The following is a 21,812-nucleotide window of genomic DNA, read 5'->3' as shown; positions in this document are numbered from 1 at the left end:
CCAAGCCATTGTCCTTAATAAGTATACCAAATTTCGAGTTAATCCGACGTTTTGAAAGGGGATAAAATCATGTTCAAAGATTCTGTTATATACTAACATATACATACGTCTGAAGCTAATAATAGCGTATTAAAAACCAGTGATATGAAAGTAATTTATCATAGCTAAAGGTTTATTATATCTGAATTCCAGGTGTGTTCAGAGAGCAGTGCTAGCGAATCGTCTTTAGAGTCGTCAAGCGGCTACGGAAGTCAAGGAGCCTTCGCTGCCGAAGACCTCACTATTCAGCATCAAGTTCAGCACGCAGACGGTAAGGACTCTATTGTATTGAAATAAAGTTGATTTTGGAATGAACAGTCCTGTCTTGTTTTCCAATGTAGATTTATAATTTTAATTTAGTTTCGTGTTTTTCAATATCGAGCTTTAATACCTAAGTAATAAAAGCGTTTAAGTTGTTTACACGTATTTGTCCATTTTCGATGTTCTAGTTTTGAACTAACGCCTCCTTAAAGTTTGTTAAAATCAACGTAACAGGAAAAACTTTGTTTTCATTCAGTTTTACCGTGAACTTGTACGGGTTTTATGAATAAAATAATACGCGATATTAGCTTAGAATTTACACGGGATTTTTGTAGAACAATCATTTAACAAGGATGTAAACGTTTCAATTTTATTTATTTATTATTATTTATTTATTAGACACAAAATAAACATTACAAGTTACACAATAGTAAACAAGTAAAAAATCTGTGCGCACGATTAATCAAGATAAATGGCTAAGTACACAATGTTCCTAATGTGGATCCTGTAGGATAAAATATATTATATATAGATAACGAGATCTAACTTATAATGTTATGAAAGTAATTCTACTCGGAATAAAAACTAAACTTTTTTTTACCTATGCTGATAGCCTTGAGAGGCTATTTCAGCTTACCCTAGCGTGTGTAGGTGAGCTCACGGGGCTCAAACCGGAGAGCTGCTAACACTGGCTCTAGCAAGAGCAGTGCTTCGCAGAATCTACCAACGGATCGGAAACGCGACCCACTGAGAAGATCCGGCGAGAAACTCAGTGGGCTGTGTCTATGGGTTAATTCGCTCGTCGAGCCCGAGGACGGTGACCGGTGCTTGTAGTGCCTAAAAGCACCGTTAATGGATCAGGGGGATCCGTGATGACGTGCTTTGGACGACGTCGACGGTTTACCATTCGGTCTACAGGATCGGGTATGTAGTTTCCAGCGTTCACGACAAGAAGGTTCTCATGTCGTGCCGTCTTCTCAAAGTGGCGCAGCGGTTCCGACTGTAGATACTTACTGACGGGGAAAACTAAACAATTACACTGCTTAATCTACTATTAACACGGAGAATGCCCTTGAGTTTCTCGCCGGATCTTCTCACTGGGTCGCATTTCCGATCCGGTGGTAGATTCTACGAAGCAATGCTCTTGCTAGGATCAGTGTTAGCAACACACCCGGCTTGAGCCGATATAGCCTCTCAAGGCTATCAGCATAAGCTGGAAAAAAAAGCCCTTGCACATTTTATTTTATTATTAGCTGACCCGGCAGACTTCGTAGTGCCTCAATCGATAAATAAAATACCTAAACTTTATTTAATTTCGAGAATTTTCATATTTATCTACCTTTTAAACCTTATCTGGACTTCGACAAATAATTCAAGACCAAAATTAGGCAAATCGGTTCAGCCGTTCTCGAGTTTTAGCGAGACTAACGAAAAGCAATTCATTTTTATATATATAGATAAGGCTAATGGCGAAGGTCTTGGATTGTTTTCATTTACAACCAACAAATAACATATAATAATACATTAAATTTTACTAGTGTTCATAAAAGGAACGAAATTAGACCCTAAACTACGTACACTAAGATTTAGATTCGTTCAAGCAGTGTCAAAGATTATCTTGATCTTTTCAAGAAAAAAGGGAAGGTTTGTGAATAATAAACTTTTTGGCGGACTATGGGATTGACCTACATCCAGCAGTGGAGGGATACAGGCTGATTATAATGATGAACCTTTTGGACCGGTTTTGTGATTTCTTGCAATAAATTGAACCGGTTATCCGGCTTTAATGATTGTCACTCAAGCAGCTATCCGTTTCATACTCAATACTCAGTCTCGTTACTTGAATAGCTTGCTTTATAATTTTAATAGACAGCGTATGACCCCCATGCTTTTTGTATTGTTTTCAAATTAACTAACCAATTTAAAATAATGATCGTCAATCCATAGGGGATGCTGATACCCTTGTTTTTAGGTTCACTTTTGCTTGTTGAATGTTTTCCTTTTGTTTATTTTTTATAACGTTGAATCAATTTCACGGTTTTTATATAAAATATGTATATTCACTGTTCATTTTATATGGATGAATTATCTCGTGTTCAATGATTTCGTAAAATGTAAATTAAATGAGTAGTGTCTTTAAACTTATACGGGCGTATTACACTAGGAAACTTTCACTGTTTATTTTAGAGAAAATTATAGAAATGTAAACAAAAGAAGGAAACTCTGTGAAGCAGTAATGCGTTACCTTTTGAAACGTCAAGATTAAATTCTGACTAGTCCTTATTTGAAGCGTGTGGATCATGAAGTCCCTTCTAATTGACTTTGAAACAGATATATCAACCGTGAAATTCTTTCAAAAGTTTGTTGTTTTTGTTTTTTTCGTTTACACAAAGCTTTGCATGATTTTTCCGTTGCTCAGTCGATTCTGAGATCGTAACGCTGCGTCGCGCCACCGAAGCTTCCGTAGCGGCCGCGCGCGAGAGCTTTTCGATATCCCTCGGGAGTCTCGAGGAGGCGGTGAGGTCGCTCGACGCGGCCTGCGACTCTCCCCCCTTCGCCACCGTCGGGAAGAAACCGGCCGTGCCCAAGCGGCGGCCCCTGTCAATGACAGGTCAGAAACCACTACCACCCCTAGACATGGTTAAACGAAAGATTTCTTAGTTCCGGAATTAGGTTCATTTTAATCAAATATCAATTAACACCTCTATTGCCACGACGAGATTTATATTATTGATTGAAATTATTCAGTAATTATTAAGCAAATTAAAATTACTCGGAATCTTTCGTTTAACCACCAACAATGCAATTTAAAAAATAAAAATAAAAAAACAGCTTCTGGCAGAAGATCTCAGCAGAGGTTTACGGAATGCGGGTATGCAACAGTTTCTAGTACATTACCGACTAGCGATGGTCGCGTTTGTAAGTTTCGATCGGAGTGACAGCGTTGGATATCGAAATCAGGCGTGCGCCGAGACACACGAAGAATGGATTTTGATGGTGATCAACAAAGCTCCAAGGTTTGTAGTTCTCTTAAAGGCAGCTGATTTAGATTTTTATGTCTTTATCACGAATGATGCTGCATGAAGGTGTTTAGAAGCTTTTTTTTTGCGGCCAAATTTACACGTTTTTTTTTTCCGTTCCTTATATTCATTGTAAAGGGTTCAGTGTGCTTAGTGCGAGTTTTTTAGCTTCCCTTCGATTGCCGCTTGGGGCCCTATTCCAACTCCATACAAATTTGAGTTAACTTTTTCGCTATCGAGTACATTAAAAAACTCACACTAAGCACACTGGTACAAAGGCCTCTGTAATGCAGAGTGCTTCCGATGTTGTCACTACATACGGTAGGTATAGCGATGTCTTTTTCAGTACCTACAGGATATTGCAAGACCTATGAAAGTGCTATATTTAATGGTGGTAGGACCTCTTGTGAGTCTGCGCGGGTAGGTACCACCGTCCTGCCCAGAAATAGGCGGGGTGGTGGTACTTGCCCGTGGGGACTTACAAGAGGTCCTACCACCAGTAAAATAAAAGTTTTAAATATGACTGGTGTTTCCGTCACGCAGCGACGGTGTGGTCGAGGCGTGGTTCCTCCAGCTCGCTCGGTAAGCCGCCGCCCCCAGTGCGCCGGTCCTCTTCCATATCTCGGCCTCAACGACCGGCCTATGGACAGGTGAGACTAACGTGACGTAGCGTGACGCGACAATTAAGTTTACTTCATTCAAATAGCTGATATTTTTTTGTTTGAAGTGAAACCTCTTTAGAGTCGTTGTGATTCAAACTCGATGAAACGAAAAAATAAGTCCATAGAGACGCAAACACATAAATGTATAGGATTCAGCCGGCGAGAGAATGAGATGGAACGCATTAGATGTTCTCAGTGTAGTGTTTTTTTAATACAGCGCCATCTTTGAGCTTCTTTAATACTAACGTGTGTATGAGCCCTCTTGTGTGAATTTTAATTTAGGATTATACGTGAAGTTAAAATATTAATTCACAGAGGGCGCTACCTCATACTATAAAAGATGATTTACAATTATTTACTAATGACAAAATTTTACATAATACTTAGACATTTAGGATAATTGTATTTAAATTTTTGAAGGTTTCACTTCTACCACGTGTGAATTGCACACATGTATTTTTTTTGTTATGATATTTTCCCAAAAATGTTCAACTTTGAATGGCTCTTAAAAGTTGCAAAAATGTCGTTTAAGCCAAACAGCCTTTCACCCCTCGAAATACGAAGTAAATAAACAATCGTTTGCAAAAACTCTACTAGAACTACGCTAAATAGCTCAATGATGTTACAGTTTAATAACCCGTCGGTATGTATTCCAGACGTGCAATAACGCCTGGTCGTTGTTTTAATGATAATAATATTGTATTTTTAATTGACGTTGAATCTAATGGTTGAGAACCGCTGACCCAAGTCCTCGGCTAGCTGTGTGCGGAACAAAAGCGAAGTAACTGCTTGTGTTTCTAGACAAATACCCAGAGCCCCCCGATGGGGCCGACCGACGCCGACAACCTTCCGCCGCCACCGGCTTTCTTATTGCAACCTGACGGCGAAACTAATCATGGTAAGTTGTTTTTTTCGTATGAAAAGTTTACGGCCTCGTAACGAGACCTTTAGGCCAAGCATATTTTCCTCTTACATTCTGTTATAATATGAAATAATATTATAATATGTAGGTTAGTGTATATTGTGAGTAATATTATTTCCTTACATTATAAGTTAGATTGTTATTGTGTTTTTTTTTGTTGTATAGTTGTAAGGACCATGTACAAATTCAGCATAATTGTCTTGGTTTGTCCTGCGCACATAGCTTTTGTTGCAAGGCAAATTTTGTTTTTTTTTTCGATCCCACCCCTCCTGGCTGAGCCTTTGCTCGCCCAACTGTCCTGGTAAAACTGGAAAGGCCTTCGGGCCACCAGTAATTTTTCAATCATAAAAAAGGCAAATTTAAATATTCGTCATTGTTTTCTTGGCGATCGGACCCTGACGTTAAGGAGGTCGCCTTTAAGCTTACGTTGACGGAACCTCTCACATTCGTACAGCACAGCAACCCACCAACGTGGCGGAGACCGTGAAGCAACTGACTGAGTTGAAGCACACGCCTGCCTCGCCTGGTCTGGTGCGACGTAGCGTCCAACAGCTAAACTCCACGACCTCGCCCGCCCAGACCGCGCTCTCCCTCAGCACGTTCCAGCAGGCTAAGACCGGTGTCTCGTCGACGGTCAACGTCAGCAACACTGGGAACCTGAACCCAATCTACGGACAGACCGGCCACCGGATCATGACTTACGTGGAGAACTCAGCGCACGCGAGGAAGACAAGCATGTCCGGTTCCAACTCGGATATCTTCAAGGAAGCTAATATTGGTATGGTTTCATGTTGTTTTTTTATTGCTTAGATGGTTGGACGAGATCACAGCCAACCTGGTGTTAAGTGGTTACTGGAGCCCATAGACATCTGCAACGTAAATGCGCCACCCACCTTGAGATATAAGTTCTAAGGTCTCAAGTATAGTGTTTTTTTTTATTGCTCGAGCAGGCAGCCGAGCATACGGCCCACCTGATGGTAAGTGGTTACCGTCGCGCAAGAGGAAACGAATCTAAGCTTAAAGCGTCATTATGGTCGTTTTTCGATCAACAGACGAACAAACAGACAGACGAACATTTACCGGTGGTAGGACCTCTAGTGAGTCCGCGATAGATAGGTACCACTACTCTGCCTATTTCTGCCGTGGAGCAGTAATGCATTTCAGTTTGAAGGTTGCGGCAGCCGTTGTAAGCGGTAGGCAGCGGCTTGGCTCTGCCCCTGGCATTGCTGAAGTCCATGGGCGACGGTAACCACTGACCATCAAGTGGGCCGTATGCTCGTTTGCCTATCAGGCAATAAAAAAAATCGGTTGTCTGTAAAGTCGGTTTACTGACGATAGTTGAACGTGACAACGTCATAAGAAAATACTGATGGAATGGTTTCATTTTTGAAAAGAAAATTTTAATTTTATTTGTTTGATAAATATTTTGTGTGGACAATTGACACCACATTCACTTTTCACTGAACTTCATACTTGACGGAAACATGTAAATGTATTATTGTATAGCAGCTGTCCACGCGGATGCATCGCTCACTCAAGTAGGAGAGACAGATGTCGACCGCGGCCGAACGCGGAGGCCGATTGTACCCCTTTTTTTGCTCGTTGCGCGCTCTCGCTTGCACTTCAAGCCTTAAATGGAACGCCTCAAGGAATCATGTTTTTTCTTGCGTGCAGTCGGCTCCATCGAATTATAAGACGTTGTCACGTCAAAAAAGTTTTTATCATCTTATTGTACCGAGGGGCAAACGATCTTATGGCCCCCTGCCCATAGTCCATAGACATCGTCTGGACGTCATCCTTGAGATATGAAGTCGGAGACTCAAAAGCGCGTCTGTTTCTCAAACTGTTATTGCCCCGGCAGGTCCAATGTTCACGGAGGGCCGAGGCTCCCCGCAGGGCTCCACGCCCTCGACCCCGAGCCACAGCGACAACTCGCTGTCGAGCTTCGGGCTCCGGACCACCAGCGAATCTCACTACGGACAGACCGGTACGTGTTGTACCGGAACCTTCCGAGTTGTGACTTAAGCAATGACCGGTTTTCAAATGAGGCTTTTATGGGAGTGTTTGGGTAGGTAGCGGCTTGGCTTGGTCCGTGAATGACACTAAAGGTTTTTTTTATTGCTTAAATGGGTGGAAGATCTCACAACCCACCTGGTGTTAAATGGTCACTGGAGCATATAGACATCTATGACGTAAATGCGCCACCCACCTTGAGATGTAAGGTCTAAGGTCTCAGTATAGTTACAACGGCTGCCCCGCCCTTCAAACCGAAACGCATTACTGCTTCACGGCAGAAATAGGCAGGGTGGTGGTACCTACCCGTGCGGTCTCACAAGAAGTCCTACCACCTACCACCAGTAATTGATTCTGATTCTTCTGGTCGAGCCCTACAGCACGCTGCGCAACCAGCAGTTACTGGATAATACCAGGTTTATACAGTCGTATGATCACACTCCTCAAACTACTTTGTTTATTAATTCGAAACTAATGAAATCCAGATTTGATTCCGGTGAGACTCGCTAATTATATGAGATACAACGGTTTGTTGAAAATACAGATCCGCCACCTGTTTGTTGATTGTAAACTGTCCTAAGGCGCCGACAAGAACCAAGTCATTCCTAAGCCTCAAAAAAACCGGTATTATGATAAATGTATAAACATTGATTATTATTTGTTATTTTAACTGAGTCATATTTGAAGATGTGTGTGATTGATGATGTGTGAATGAATGAATGAATGAATGTGTAATTGGTGATGTGTGAATGTGTGTGATTCGAAGACGTGTGTGAAGTGATTTTTAAAAAATAATTAAAGTAACTATTTACGGTTCAGGCTTTAAGCTGCAGCAAGAGAAGAAGTACGGTCAGAGCAACAGCATATACGCGCAGCCGTCGCAGCTAATGGGCGGCTACAACAACCCGCGCCTCGACACCAGCCCGCTCGCGCTGCGGCGCGGCATCGCGGCGCGCTCGCACAGCGCCGACACGCAGCGGACCAGCGCAGGTGAGGCGCGGCGCGGCGGGGCGGGGCGCGGCGGGGCGGGGCGGGGCGCGGCGCGGCGTGCACATACCCCCCACCACTTGCATTACTCTGTGTTACAGAGCGTTGCTCATTCTCTTGTGAATCTCCTAGTCGCATTTTTCGCTCAAATAAATTGCTTCCCTTCTACTAGGATTTAGTATTATCTGAATATTTATACACTGAATATAGCGAACACAATGTGCCATCTTTGATTCACGCGATATAACCGTATATCGTCGCTGTCAAACCAAAATCTGCTATGTGCAAAAACTCTATTTTGAATTAACGATTAAAAACATTTTCGTATAAAATTTTATATGAAGGTGAATTTTTAAGAAGTAAAACAAATGAAGTGAATGAAGTGGTGAGATGACCTCCGAACGGTGGCCGACAAGAAGTGGATGAGGAGAGCCGTAGACCAGGCTCAGTGGTGTGGGTTAGGAGAGGCCTATGTCCAGCAGTGGACGACTGTGTGCTGTTGATGATGATGATGATGATGATGATCAAATGAAAGCTACAGATAAATATTAAAGCTATAGACACATAACTTTTTTTTTATACGGTAGATAGAGCTGTTAACTATACGAAAAGATCAAAAAGTAAAAATCTTAAAAAGTGCACATAGCAGATTTTGCTTTGACAACGACGCTATAACGTTATCATATTATCGAGGGGATGAACGGCTTTTTCGTTTAAACAACATTTTAGCAATTTTATTAAAAAATTAAAGAAAAATGATCTTAACAAAAAAATAAACTGTTCAGCTATTTAAACGGAGTAAACTTAATTGATGCTAATCATCACATAGTATATAAAACAAAGTGGCTTTCTCTGTCCCTATATCCCTATGTATGCTTAAATCTTTAAAACTACGGTCTACTACGGTAAACTACGGATGCTAATCATCACATAGTATATAAAACAAAGTGGCTTTCTCTGTCCCTATATCCCTATGTATGCTTAAATCTTTAAAACTACGGACGGATTTTGTTGCGGTTTTCTTTAATAGATAGAGTGATTGATGAGGAAGGCTTATGTGTATAATAACATCCATTAAATAGTGGAGAAATCAATAATGAATTACAGTTTCCGTAGCGAAGCGAGGGCGGGTCGCTAGTGCCAAATAAAACGCACCTTTAATTACAAATATCAACTATGCTTAAACCGTATAGCCTTTCACCTCTCGTTATAAATTTGATGTCAACTTGTTTTAGTCTTGTTGTAATGTTTCCTAAGCTTTGTTTGTTGTCGGCAGAGGGCGGGCTGATCGCGAGTCTGAGCGCGAAGCTGGCGCCGCAGCTGTCCCCGCGCGCCCCGCGCCGCGCCGACCCCGCCAAGGGGAAAGGTGACGAACATACAACTACACCGCTTTATACCACTAATAATATTCTTTTATTAGCTTCAGATGTATGTATGTTAGTATGCGATCCCCTTCAAAACGTCGGATTAATTCGAAATTTGGCACAGTTATAAAGGACCGATGATAACTCGATATTATAGTGTATACACTACGAAGTATACACTATAGGTATCCGAGCTCAGTGTAGCGAGAGAGATGGCTTAACGCCGGATCGAGTGGGAGAGAATCGCACAGTCGATTGCGCATGGCGACGCGTCGCCACGGCATGCGTCGCCACGCCAGAAATCGGTTTTACGTGCGGCTATAGATGTTTCACATCAAAAAACTATTATCTAAAGCAGACGTTGTAACTATACTGAGGACCTTAGAACTCATATCACAAGGTGGGCGATGGTATCTACATTGTAGGTGTTATGGGCCCGTTACCACTCAACAGGCTAAGCTGCGAGCTCGTCCACTCATCGAAGCAATAAACAAATAATAAAATAAATTATAGTTTTTTTTTTAAACTTTTAAACTTTTTTTACAAAAAAAAAAAACATTTTGACCACCATTACATTTGCATACAGGTACAGTGCCAAGTGCTGTGCAGCCGGCGTTCTTGGACAAGCTCTCGGCGACGATACAGCAACAACGAAGACAATTAAACTCGACCCGAGCCAGCAATGTACGCGATATTATCAACGCGCACGCGCAGGTACCCTCATATTGGTTAAAAAAAGAAATTGCCTTTGAGAGAGAGAGAGAGAGTATTCATTATTGTACACCAAAAAACAAATTAATAGTGCGATGCATTAAATACAAAAAAGTACAATTGGGGGTCTTATCGCTAAGAGCGATCTCTTCCAGACAACGCATCAGGTGAACAAGAATCATTTGGAAACAAATTACACGCGGTTATATATACATATATGTACACATACATATACCCTTGTTGGTAGATAAGCATAGGCCAACCTGATGCTGAGTGGTAACCGTCGCCCATGGACCTCAGCAATGCCAGGGGCAGAGCCAAGCCGCTGCCTACCGTAAAAACAAATTAAAAAACGAATATATAGTTTCTTAAAAGTTTCTTATCTATATAATTAATACGTGAAGCAAATCTTTGTACCCCTTTTTAAGAAAATTGCGTGGGCGGAGAAGTATGAAATTTCTCACACTTATAGAGAATATAGAGAAGGACGCTAATTTGCAGAAAACTAATAATTTTTAACTATGCATAAAAATACTTTAAATCAATAATAAAAACATTACGTACACTACCATGTATTTGACACACACACGCATCTGCTTATTGTCAAACTTATTATTGTTTAAAGTTTGTGGTCAAATTGAGAATAGATTAATATTGTTTGTCTTCAATATTATTTATCTATAGTGTAGTCTTGACGAAATCTGTGATTATAGAAGTAAGTCTTTGAACCTAGAACCAAAATAATGTAAAAAAATTCTACATGTACAGAATTTCTGTAAATTAAACAGTTGTCTGGAAGAGATCGCTTTTAGCGATAAGACCGCCTATTGTACAAATGTATCTGCTTTTTGACTGTTTTTTGAATGTAAATTTTGTTTTGGTGTGCAATAAAGTGTATTCTCTTTTTCTCTGTCTCTCTCTCTCTCTCTCTCTATCTCATTCTCTCTCTCTCTCTATCTCATTCTCTCTCTCTCTATCTCATTCTCTCTCTCTCTCTATCTCATTCTCTCTCTCTCTATCTCATTCTCTCTCTCTCTATCTCATTCTCTCTCTCTCTCTCTATCTCATTCTCTCTCTCTCTCTCTATCTCATTCTCCCTCTCTCTCTATCTCATTCTCTATCTATCTCATTCTCTCTCTCTCTCTCTCTCTCTCTCACTCACTCTCACTCACTCTCTCTCACTCTCACTCTCTCTCATATTACCATATAATTTTAAATTTTATATATTATGTAATATTTCAAAAGATAAATAAACGTATAAGACGTCAACTTTTCAAAATAAAAAGACTGTTGATGTAAATACAGAGTCAACTTTACATAAACTTTTATACGGTCTTAAAAAATATTATTAATAAATTATTATTATTTCATAGTTGTGGTAGACACAGTCATCTTAACTACTTTTCCGGGAAAATTGAGGAAATTATAAACAATGATTATACCATTAGAACCGGCCTAAATTGAATACTTGAAATCAATACTAAAAGATAGAAGCTACTTTTATGATTTCATTACACATGAGATTGAAACTTTAAAACGCTCTCCTGTAAACCACCATTTTAATATGCTTTTATTAGCTTCAGACGTATGTATATGTTAGTGTGTAACGGAATCTTTGAACATGATTTTGACCCCCTTCAAAACGTCGGATTAACTCGAAATTTGGTATACTTATATTAAGGACTAAGGATAAGGTAGTTCGCGGACTGTGCCACCGTTCACTTCATCGTCTGCTTTTTAACTAAGTAATAAATAGTAGTAGCGGTTAAAGTGTGATAAAGTAGTGATAAATAAAGGAACAATACTAAGAACCACAGGAACAAATGTTTTCCTATTGAAAGAGTGCGTAAACAATACAAAATCTATAAAAATATCAAGGGACGCGCAACTGACATTTATATCCATTACTCTAAGTGTAAATGATCTAAAACTCGTTAAGTGCAGTGAAGGGGACATAAATAATCATTAAAATCGTTAAACTGTTAAATAGTGAACACAAGGATTCTATTTGATTTATTTTTTGCATTGGTGTATAACCTAACATAAATATTATTCGCATCGTCACACAAATCACCTCGTACAAAAACGTTAGCGCCACCTAGCGTGAGCAGCTGAACTCTCAAGATAAAACTCGATAAACTGAAGATAACATCTGCTATAAGCAACGTAGTTCCAATACTATCCACAAGATTGTATTAGTAGTACTTTGAGGTATAAAAGTAATGGAAGAAATTAAAAATATATTAAGAAGCATGCAAGAAGAGATGAAACAACAAAAAGCGGATATGTTAGATATGAAGGAGGAAATAAAAAATACCATTATAAATAATATGAATGAAAAATTTCACAGTCTTGAATTAAAGACCGAGTTACTTGAACAACAATTAGAATGGCAGAAAAACAAAATAGATAACATGGAGAGATTGAAGAGAAAGAGAAATCTGCTCTTTTTCGGAGTCGAAGAAGGTGAAAGGTCATATCAGGATCTGTTGCAAATTGTGCTAGAAATTATAAACAAATATTTAAGCATTGAATGCAATGAAAACAGCGTTGAATTTGTAAGGCGAGTTGGAAAAAGAGGGGAAAACACGAGACCCATTGTAGTAACATTGAGCACTATGGGGTTAAAAATAAAATGACTTAAAAATAAGAAAAAACTGATATCATCACCCGTTTACATAAAAGAAGATTTCCCCCAAGATATACTAAAAAAACGCAGGGAGCTTCAGAGCGAGTTAATCAAAGAAAGACAATCCGGAAACAGGGCAATCATAAAATATATCAAAGACTTGTCGTTTTAGGAACCAAAAATACACAAAAGGAAAATGTTTTACCAAGCGAGCAAATTGAACATGAGAAAAAAGATAAGAAAAGGAACTCATCAGAATCACCGGAATCATTGAGAAGTTCAAGCAGCAGCGGAAACAAAAAACAAACAACAAAAATTATTAAAAATAATAATATGACGAGCTACCTTATAAAAAAGCCGACGCTAACACTTCACGGGCTCCCCTCTCGGTCTCGGTCTTCTCCAGAACAAGAAAACAAGAAAACGACAAAATAACAATTAGCGAATTAGACAAAATAACAATCTCAACCTCAATCTCCCAAGACGGCTGGTCACCGCGGGAGAATCCGACCAAAACCCTCCAGAGAAAATTAAAACAAAATGCAGAAAAAACAGTCACCAGAACACTCTATATATAGCCACATACAATGTTAGAACTATGTCGACGTATTCACGACTACTGGAATTAACAGAATGCTTGAAAAATATAAACTTTGACATTATCGGTCTTTCGGAAACAAGAAAACTAGGAAACACAATCGAAGAACATGATGAGTTTATCCTCTACTACACCGGAGATACGCCCGGATTATACGGAGTGGGTTTTATTGTCAAAAAATATCTGAAAAGATATATTACAAGCTTCATAGGTCTTTCAGAAAGAGTAGCGCTGCTAAGGATGAATATCGATAGCTTAGAATTAAGCATAATTCAAGTTTACGCTCCAACAGAGGCCTCGAGCGACGAAGAATTGGAATTTTTCTACAGTACTGTTGACAAAGCCATACAACTCTCAGAAAACAATATCATAGTCATGGGTGACTTTAACGCCAAAATAGGACAAACCAATCCCAACGAAACAGTCACTGGTAACCACGGATATGGAGATAGAAACTGTAGAGGAAACAGGCTCATCGATTTTGCACATGAGAACAATTTTGCAATTATGAACACCTTTTTCAAAAAAACAAACAAACAAAGATGGACTTGGAGATCACCCAATGGGAAAATAAAAAATGAAATAGACTACATTTTAACAAACTTACACAGAAACATATATGATATTCAGGTTTTAAATATCACTTACCCTTCAGATCATAGACCAGTGAGAGCATCATTAAACATTGTCCCCAAAACAAAAAGTCGTAGGAAGTTCGGTCAATGCCCCAGATTCCAACTAGAGAACGAAGAAGAAGCGGAAACCTACAAGCAGACACTAAATAGCAACTTAATAAACCTACTAGAGGACCGGAGAGATGAGGACACCGTTCAGAATTATTATGATGATATAACAAACGCAATAAACAACAGCCTGAAAAAAGCTCACGAGGTTTCATCCAACAGAAACTCAGTTAAAAACCAAGTACTATCAGCACGCACAAAGGCGTTAATTTGCAGAAGACAAGAATTACAAAGGACAAAACCGAAATCCAGAACCATGAAAAATGAACTAAAAGCACTCTACAAACTCATAAGTAAACGTATTAATCTAGACTATAAGGTGCACCGCACAAGAATCATTGAAAAACATCTAAATACTACAAATAGTGTCAAGAAAGCATACAAAGAAATCAGAACACACAAAACATGGATTGAAGAATTGAAAGACAAAGTAAAAAATACCCAAAATAGAACAGAAATACTGAAAATAGCCACAGAATTTTACAAGGAGCTATATAGCGCACCGAATCAATGTACATATGAACTACCGGGCACAAATCAAGTAGAGACGAGAGCAGTCATAGACGAATCCGAAGTGATTAAAGGGATTAAATCACTAAAAATAGAGAAAAGTCCAGGCCCCGACAGGATCACCAACGAAACCATAAAGCTCGGATGCGCGTATCTAGCAAAACCACTAACTCGACTATTTAATCAGATACTGAACAGCTCGTATACACCTCGTCAATGGTCAGAGTCTGATATCATCTTACTGTACAAAAAAGGAGACCCTAATAATATAAGTAATTACAGACCGATAAGCTTACTACCTTCACTATATAAACTGTTCTCCTCAATAATAGAGAAAAAAATAAAAGAAAGCACAGAGAAATACCAACCCATCGAACAGGCAGGCTTCAGAAGAGGCTTTTCAACACTGGACCACATACACTCACTAGAAATGCTGATAGAAAAGTACCAAGAGTTCAACAGACCACTCTACATTGTCTTTATCGATTACCAAAAAGCATTTGATTCTCTGCTCCACTCATCCATATGGGAAACTCTGCTCTCTCAACAAGTACCACTAGATTACATAAAAGTCCTAAAAAATATTTACGACAACAGCACTAGCAGAGTGAAGCTGGAAACTACAGGGCCATCCATACAAATAAGAAAAGGCGTACGACAGGGAGACCCACTCTCGCCGACCATCTTCATAGCGGTGCTAGAGTCCATCATTGGCAAGTTAAACTGGGAAAGAGTTGGCATAAATATAAATGGATGTTACTTGAGCCATTTGAGATTTGCCGACGACATAGCCCTGCTATCAGAAAGTATTAACCAACTGCAAATAATGATAAACACTCTACATGAAGAAAGTCGTAAAGTAGGCTTGGAGATCAATCTAACAAAAACCAATATCATGACGAACCATATCGAAAGACCGATATATCTTGAAAATTCTTCTTTAGCATATGTCGGTGCTTACATTTATCTGGGTAAGCAAGTTTCATTCAACCAACAAAATAATGAATTAGAAGTGGAGAGAAGGATCAACAACATATGGAAAAAGTTCTGGAGTCTCAAAGAAATACTCAAAAGCGATATGAGCATACGGATGAAAACGAAAGTCATGAACACCTGCCTACTACCCTCATTAACATACGCCTGTCAAACATGGAAATTTACCAGAAAAGTAAAAAATAAAATTATATCCTGTCAAAGGAGCATGGAAAGAAGCATCTTGAAAATTAAGAAAATCCAAAGGATCCGCCATACGACTATAAGACAGAAAACCAAAGCCATCGACGCTCTCAGCTATTCACAAAAGCTGAAATGGCGTTGGGCTGGACATGTAGCGAGGCTCAGCGACAACCGCTGGACCGCAAAGACAACATCATGGCGCGGTCCACTAGGACAGAGGAAAAGAGGTAGACCAATTACACGATGGGCAGATGACATCATAAAAGTAGCAGGTGTACAATGGCCGCGAGCGGCAGAGAATAGAGAGTACTGGTCATCTCTGGAGGAGGCCTTCACCTTTCATTGAGAGGGTTCTTGCTAACATAAATAAACCCTGACTAATTTAACCAATTAAATCAATATTTAGTACTTTTCTATGTAAAAATTATTCCAAATGTTATGTATATTATTTCTTAAAATAAGAACACAATTCAATACTTCTTATCACTCATAACATGTACATAATCAAAAAATAATAATCAAGATTCAATTAAAAATTATTTTGTTAATTATTTTGAATATTGGATAATAAATTTAAAAATGTGAATTATTTTGCATGCATATTAATAATGTAAATTTTTTTTTGGTATGAAAAGCAAGAAATATAAGGCTTTTTTATTTTTATTTTTTATTTTATTTATTATTTATATTAAGGACAAGTGACAATTTAATATTTAAAAAAAAATGATAAAATAAAATATTGAAAAAAATAAAATTTAACTAAAAATGTCAAATAAATAATAGTTTAAAAACTTACTTTTCACACAGTTTAAAAAGACTACAATAAAATCATTTTTTTCTTACATTATTTTTAATTCAAATTTATTAAAATTTATTTTCTATTTTTTAGTTGGATTTTCTATAAAAGCGTATTTTGTTAGTTTTTGACGTGACAACGTCTTATAATTCGATGGAACCGACTGCACGCACGAAAAAACATGACTCATTGAGGCGTTCCATTTAAGGCTTGAAGTGCAAGCGAGAGCGCGCAACGAGCGACAAAGAGGCACAATCGGCCTCCGCGTTCGGCAGCGTTCGGCATCTGTCTCTCTCCTACTTGAGTGAGCGATGCATCCGCGTGGACAGCTGCTATACAATAATACATTTACATGTTTCCGTCAAGTATGAAGTTCAGTGAAAAGTGAATGTGGTGTCAATTGTCCATACAAAATATCTATCAAACAAATAAAATTAAAATTTTTGAAAAATGAAAACCATTCCATCAGTATTTTCTTATGACGTTGTCACGTTCAACTATCGTCAGTAAACCGACTTTACAGACAACCGATTTTTTTAAACTATCATTTAATTGACATGACGCTTTTTACGAAGGGGCCGTCGATTTGAAGGCTAAATGTTCATTTATTATGTTATTTGTGTTTGTGTTAAAGACAGATTGCGTCACATCAAACTTAAGACGATCGTCAATGTTTTACGCATTCAAGAGATTTATCCCGTCATGCGTCTATTTCTTATACGTATCTTGAGGTGGCCAGGAAAATGAATAAGTGCGTTGGTTTACTTCTTCAAATGCTAATTATATTATTTTTAATTATTTAACCGCAAACCAGGTGGGCTGTGAGCTCGTCCAACCATCTAAGCAATAAAAAAAAATAGTTTAAAAAAACTAACAAAATAAACCTTTATAAAAAATAAATAATTAATTTTAATAAATTTGAATTAAAAATAATTTAAGAAAAAATGATTTTATTGTAAAAAAGCGTGGGGTGCTTTTCAGGATATCAAAATAACCCTTCTATTCATATCTGTTCATAAAATATATATATCTGCTGATACCATGCACCCCACGCTTTTTTTACTAAATTTATTTCAATTTATTTTTTGTTGGATTTTCTATAAAAGCGTATTTTGTTAGTATTTTTAAACTATTATCTAAAAAATATCTATAAAACTAATATCTATAAAAAAAAAAAACTAATCGAAGCGAAGCCATTTAGTGTCCAACGCCCGTAAACATTTCTGTTGAGTACTTGAGTTGCTTATCTATAACTAGTTAATGTGTATTAATCTATGATTCGGAAAAAATACACATTATGACAAAAAAATCTCTTCAGCTATTTCCATGGATTAAACTTTATTGATTTTCACTGGTGGTAGAACCTCTTGTGAGTCCGCGCTGACAGGTACCACCACCCTGCCTATTTCTGCCGTGAAGCAGTAATGCGTTTCGGCTTGAAGGGCGGGGCAACCGTTGTAACTATACTTGAGACCTTAGAACTTATATTTCAAGGTGGGCGGCGCATTTACGTTGTAGATGTCCATGGGCTCCAGTAACCACTTAACACCAGGTGGGCTGTGAGCTCGTCCACCCATACAAGCAATAAAAAAAAGGCATTGAAGTTCAGAATTAAAAACATCGAACCATTGATGCTAATACCAAATAAAACGAACCCTTAATTACAAAGATGAATGTCGCGTATTACGTGAAATATTGCTTAGACCATTCCGCGGTATATATTTTGATATTACATTTTCATTTTATAATTAACTAGCTTTTGCCCGCGACTTTATTCGTGTGGAATAGTTACCTTGGCATAACGCTAAATTTTACCCGCCTCTTCATTTACGTAGAAAGTGAAAATATTTTTGAATAATAGAATGCTAAGGAGCTATTTAAGGTACCAAAATGATTTTAACCGACTTCAAAAGTGGAAGCTATCAATTCGACCATAATTTTTGAAGTGAAACTTCTTTAGGCGCATGAGGGTAAAATTTTTACAGAACGTCACGCAGGTATGCAACGGAAGTGACATCAAACTACTATTGAAATTAAGTACTTGTCAAATGTTAGTAGTGGTAGTTGTTGTATTTTTTCAACTGGAAAGGCAAATGTATTATACCATACAGCCTAATATTTTATAATTTTTTTGTGAAAAATGTTAATGGGAAGTTAAATGAAATGAAAAGAGTTTGGAACATTAATCAAATAGCATGAAATTAAATTAGTCAATTCAATTGGAAAAATATTAGTCATTTACAATTTAGAAATCTAAACGTAGGCCGTTTTCCAATTACAGCACAAGAGCGCATTATACGGCATAATGCTCAACCAACCATTAAGTACATACAGGTAGTTTTCCAATTACAGAGCATAATGCGACTCAGTGACGCACAATGCCGAATTATGCTGAAGCTTAGTTGAGCATTATGCCGCATAATGCGCTCTTGTGCTGTAATTGGAAAACGGCCATAATGTGACTGTCAACAGTGAGGTTTGAGATTGACATTTGACAGACTTTTGGCGGGAACATTCTTCCTTTTTCCCTTCCTCTAAGTCTCGGAAATCTAAAGTTTTAGATTTGTATAAATATAAGCAAGACTTATAAATTAGTTCGCCAAAAAAGTTTCACTTCTGGCATGTGTACTTTGTACGCACGCACTTTTTTTTATTAGCTAAACTACGGTTAAGCTCTCAAAAGGGATTAAAACCCCGATTTAGAAACATTCTTTATTGATGCTCCGCTTGTATTGGTCGTAACGTGTATAGCCTTCCTCGATAAATGGGCTATTTAACACTGAAAGAATTTTTCAAATCGGACCAGTGCTTCCTGAGATAAGCGCGTTCATACAAACAAACAAACTCTTCAGCTTTATAATATTTTTTATAATTAATTCGGCGTCACTGTTATCGGTCGTATTTCATAGAATCGATTGAAGTTCTAGGAACGAACATATCGCTCGTTTTTTATAAGATTAGGCTTCTGTTATTTAAAACCGACGGTACGATAATCTTGTTTGATTCCGCGCTCAGCGTTGCCGCGGATTTTTTTTATTTTTTATTGCTTACATGGATGAACGAGCACACAAACCAGCTGGTGTTAAGAGCACATAGACATCTACAACGTAAATGCGCCACCCACCTGGAGATATAAGTTCTAAGGTCTCAAGTATACTTACAGCGGCTGCCCCACCCTTCAGACCGAAACGCATTAGTGCTTCACGGCAGAAATAGGCAGGGCGGTGGTACCTACTCGCATGGACTCACAAGAGGCCCTACCAGTAAAAATCAGCTCTGATACGATCGTATGAGAGACGAATTTTGTTGGAGAATGGGCGCCGTATCAGCATACATACATAGATGAGCTCACGATCAGGCTGTTCTTGTGTTTTGTTATTTGCTACTCTCGGAAAACTGTCACTCAAAACTAAATAAGTCGAACGCAATCTATACTTCTATATCTATACTAATATATAAATTTACAGTGGTTTTTACGGATGATCTGCTATAACTACTGAACCGTGCATCCGATTGACTTGAAACTTGGTGTCCATGTAGAAAATACATGTACTTAATGGATAGGCTAATATTTATATGAGTGTTGGACTCCCTAATAATAATGGAAATAAATGATAATGCTAATTTTAAATGCTCAGCGAACCGGGCGAGTATGGCTTGTATTTTATAAACTCTTATGTTTTTGTAGTGTACAATGTTATAATATAAACAGGAAACGGAGAAAAAGAATCCAGATACTAAACGATACTAACTATATTAATATGACGTAGATATTATTTTTATGTTAAACTTTCGCGCGCGAAACTTGTCGACTGACGTCAGGAGACGCCTTCTGGTTCGGGAATTCCGATCGCGCCCGATAATGCCCGAGCGCGACTTGTTATGTCGGTAGGGTTGCACGCTACAGCCGATTTTTTTTGAAGTGTAACTTCTATATGCTCCTTAGAGCAACATTTTGACGGATAATAATAATGCTACCCCAGTAAGAGTAACGTCATCTATCGCCGAATAGTAGAAACGAATATCAAAGGCGTAACGTCGAGAATGCTCGAGAAGTACAACACCGTCTATTGTCAGATAGCGGAAACACGCATCGAAGCTATTCGACTTGCCCAGAATGTTCTCGATAAATATAGGGATATCGTATCGGCTATAAAAGCGGTGTTGAGATGGCACGCAATTAGTCAGTAATCGGAACTACTCGAAGCGAACCAGCGAACGGATCACCTGATCGGAAGCGAAGCGGAAGAAGCCAATTAAGATTTTTAATTTTTTGCTCGTTAAGTGTTCTACGTGTTAATGCAGTATTAATTTACATATAGGTATAATTTTTATTTATCCCGAACCCCAACGCGTAACTATAATAATATTAGCGAAACGAAAATGTGGGACGTTTTGATTCATACACTTTTAATTTTACTAGAGTTCCCGCAGTAGTCGAAATTCGACTATAATTAATTGGAATGATATAAAAAGTTTGTACACTATTATAATTGTATTTTATAATTCTACTAGCGACCCGCCCTCGCTTCGCTTCGGAAACATTAAAACACACGTGAAACCAAAAAAATAAATAAAAAATAAATAAAAATAAAGTAGCCTATGTTCATCAGGGACAATGTCGGCTTCTAATGGAAAAAGAATTTATCAAATCGGTCCAGTAGTTTCGGAGCCTATTCGAAACAAACAAACAAACAAATCTTTCCTCTTTATAATATTAGTATAGATAATCACAAATTTCGTCAAGGCTACACTATAAAAAAAATTAATAAAGACAAACAATATTTAATCTATTCCCAATTTGACAACAGACGTCAAGAACAAAAGTTTGACAATAAATAGTATGCATGCGTGTGTGCGTCAAATACATGGTATGTAGTGTGTGTAATGTTTTCTTTATTGATTTAATGTATCTTTTATGCATTATTTAAAAAAAATCTTAGCATTGTGCACTTCTTCTCTATATTCTCTATAAGTGTGGAAAATTTCATACTCCTCCGTCCGCATAATTTTCGTAAAAAGGGATACAAAGTTTTTGCTTCACGTATTAATATATAGATTTTTTTTGTCTTACCTATGCTAGTAACCTCGACGGATTTAATTAATCTAGCAATAAAACGAACTTTTAAAGGCGTTTGCGGTCTCGGAACGCATTTAAAAACGTAATCAACTTGAATAAAATATGTTGTGGTTAATTGGATGAAAATCGGAAATGTCGAGTCACGGAGTATGCTATAGGACGCCGGGTCATATATAGGTCGAATAAGCGACCATATTGGAATAATTATCACCGACTATAAGAACCACCAAGATAAAAACGGAAACTTGTATTTTTTTTTTTAATAAATTACGCACACGCTTATAATTTTTAAACGGGACTA

General features: G+C 38.1%; 1 protein-coding gene across 5 annotated transcripts in view; it reads left to right on the top strand.

The window, feature by feature from the left end:
• mim (missing-in-metastasis) overlaps positions 1-21,812 on the top strand; it is a 162,444-nt gene that overhangs the window by 131,939 nt on the left and 8,693 nt on the right. For 4 of the 5 annotated variants that reach the window (XM_089738986.1, XM_089738985.1, XM_028174872.2 and 1 more), the window contains 9 exons: positions 193-310; positions 2,720-2,911; positions 3,864-3,970; positions 4,784-4,880; positions 5,359-5,682; positions 6,766-6,891; positions 7,737-7,907; positions 9,181-9,270; positions 9,855-9,982. In XM_089738986.1, coding sequence (XP_089595112.1) covers positions 193-310; positions 2,720-2,911; positions 3,864-3,970; positions 4,784-4,880; positions 5,359-5,682; positions 6,766-6,891; positions 7,737-7,907; positions 9,181-9,270; positions 9,855-9,982 — 1,353 coding nt within the window. The remainder of the gene's footprint in view (positions 1-192; positions 311-2,719; positions 2,912-3,863; positions 3,971-4,783; positions 4,881-5,358; positions 5,683-6,765; positions 6,892-7,736; positions 7,908-9,180; positions 9,271-9,854; positions 9,983-21,812) is intronic. The other variant, XM_028174873.2, reaches the window with a different exon arrangement.

The sequence above is a fragment of the Bombyx mandarina genome, chromosome 28 (assembly GCF_030267445.1).
Source record: "Bombyx mandarina strain Sakado chromosome 28, ASM3026744v2".
Taxonomy (NCBI): Eukaryota; Metazoa; Arthropoda; class Insecta; order Lepidoptera; family Bombycidae; genus Bombyx; species Bombyx mandarina.
The sequence above is the reverse complement of the archived record's forward strand: the minus strand, read 5'-3'. Positions and strand labels throughout refer to the sequence as shown.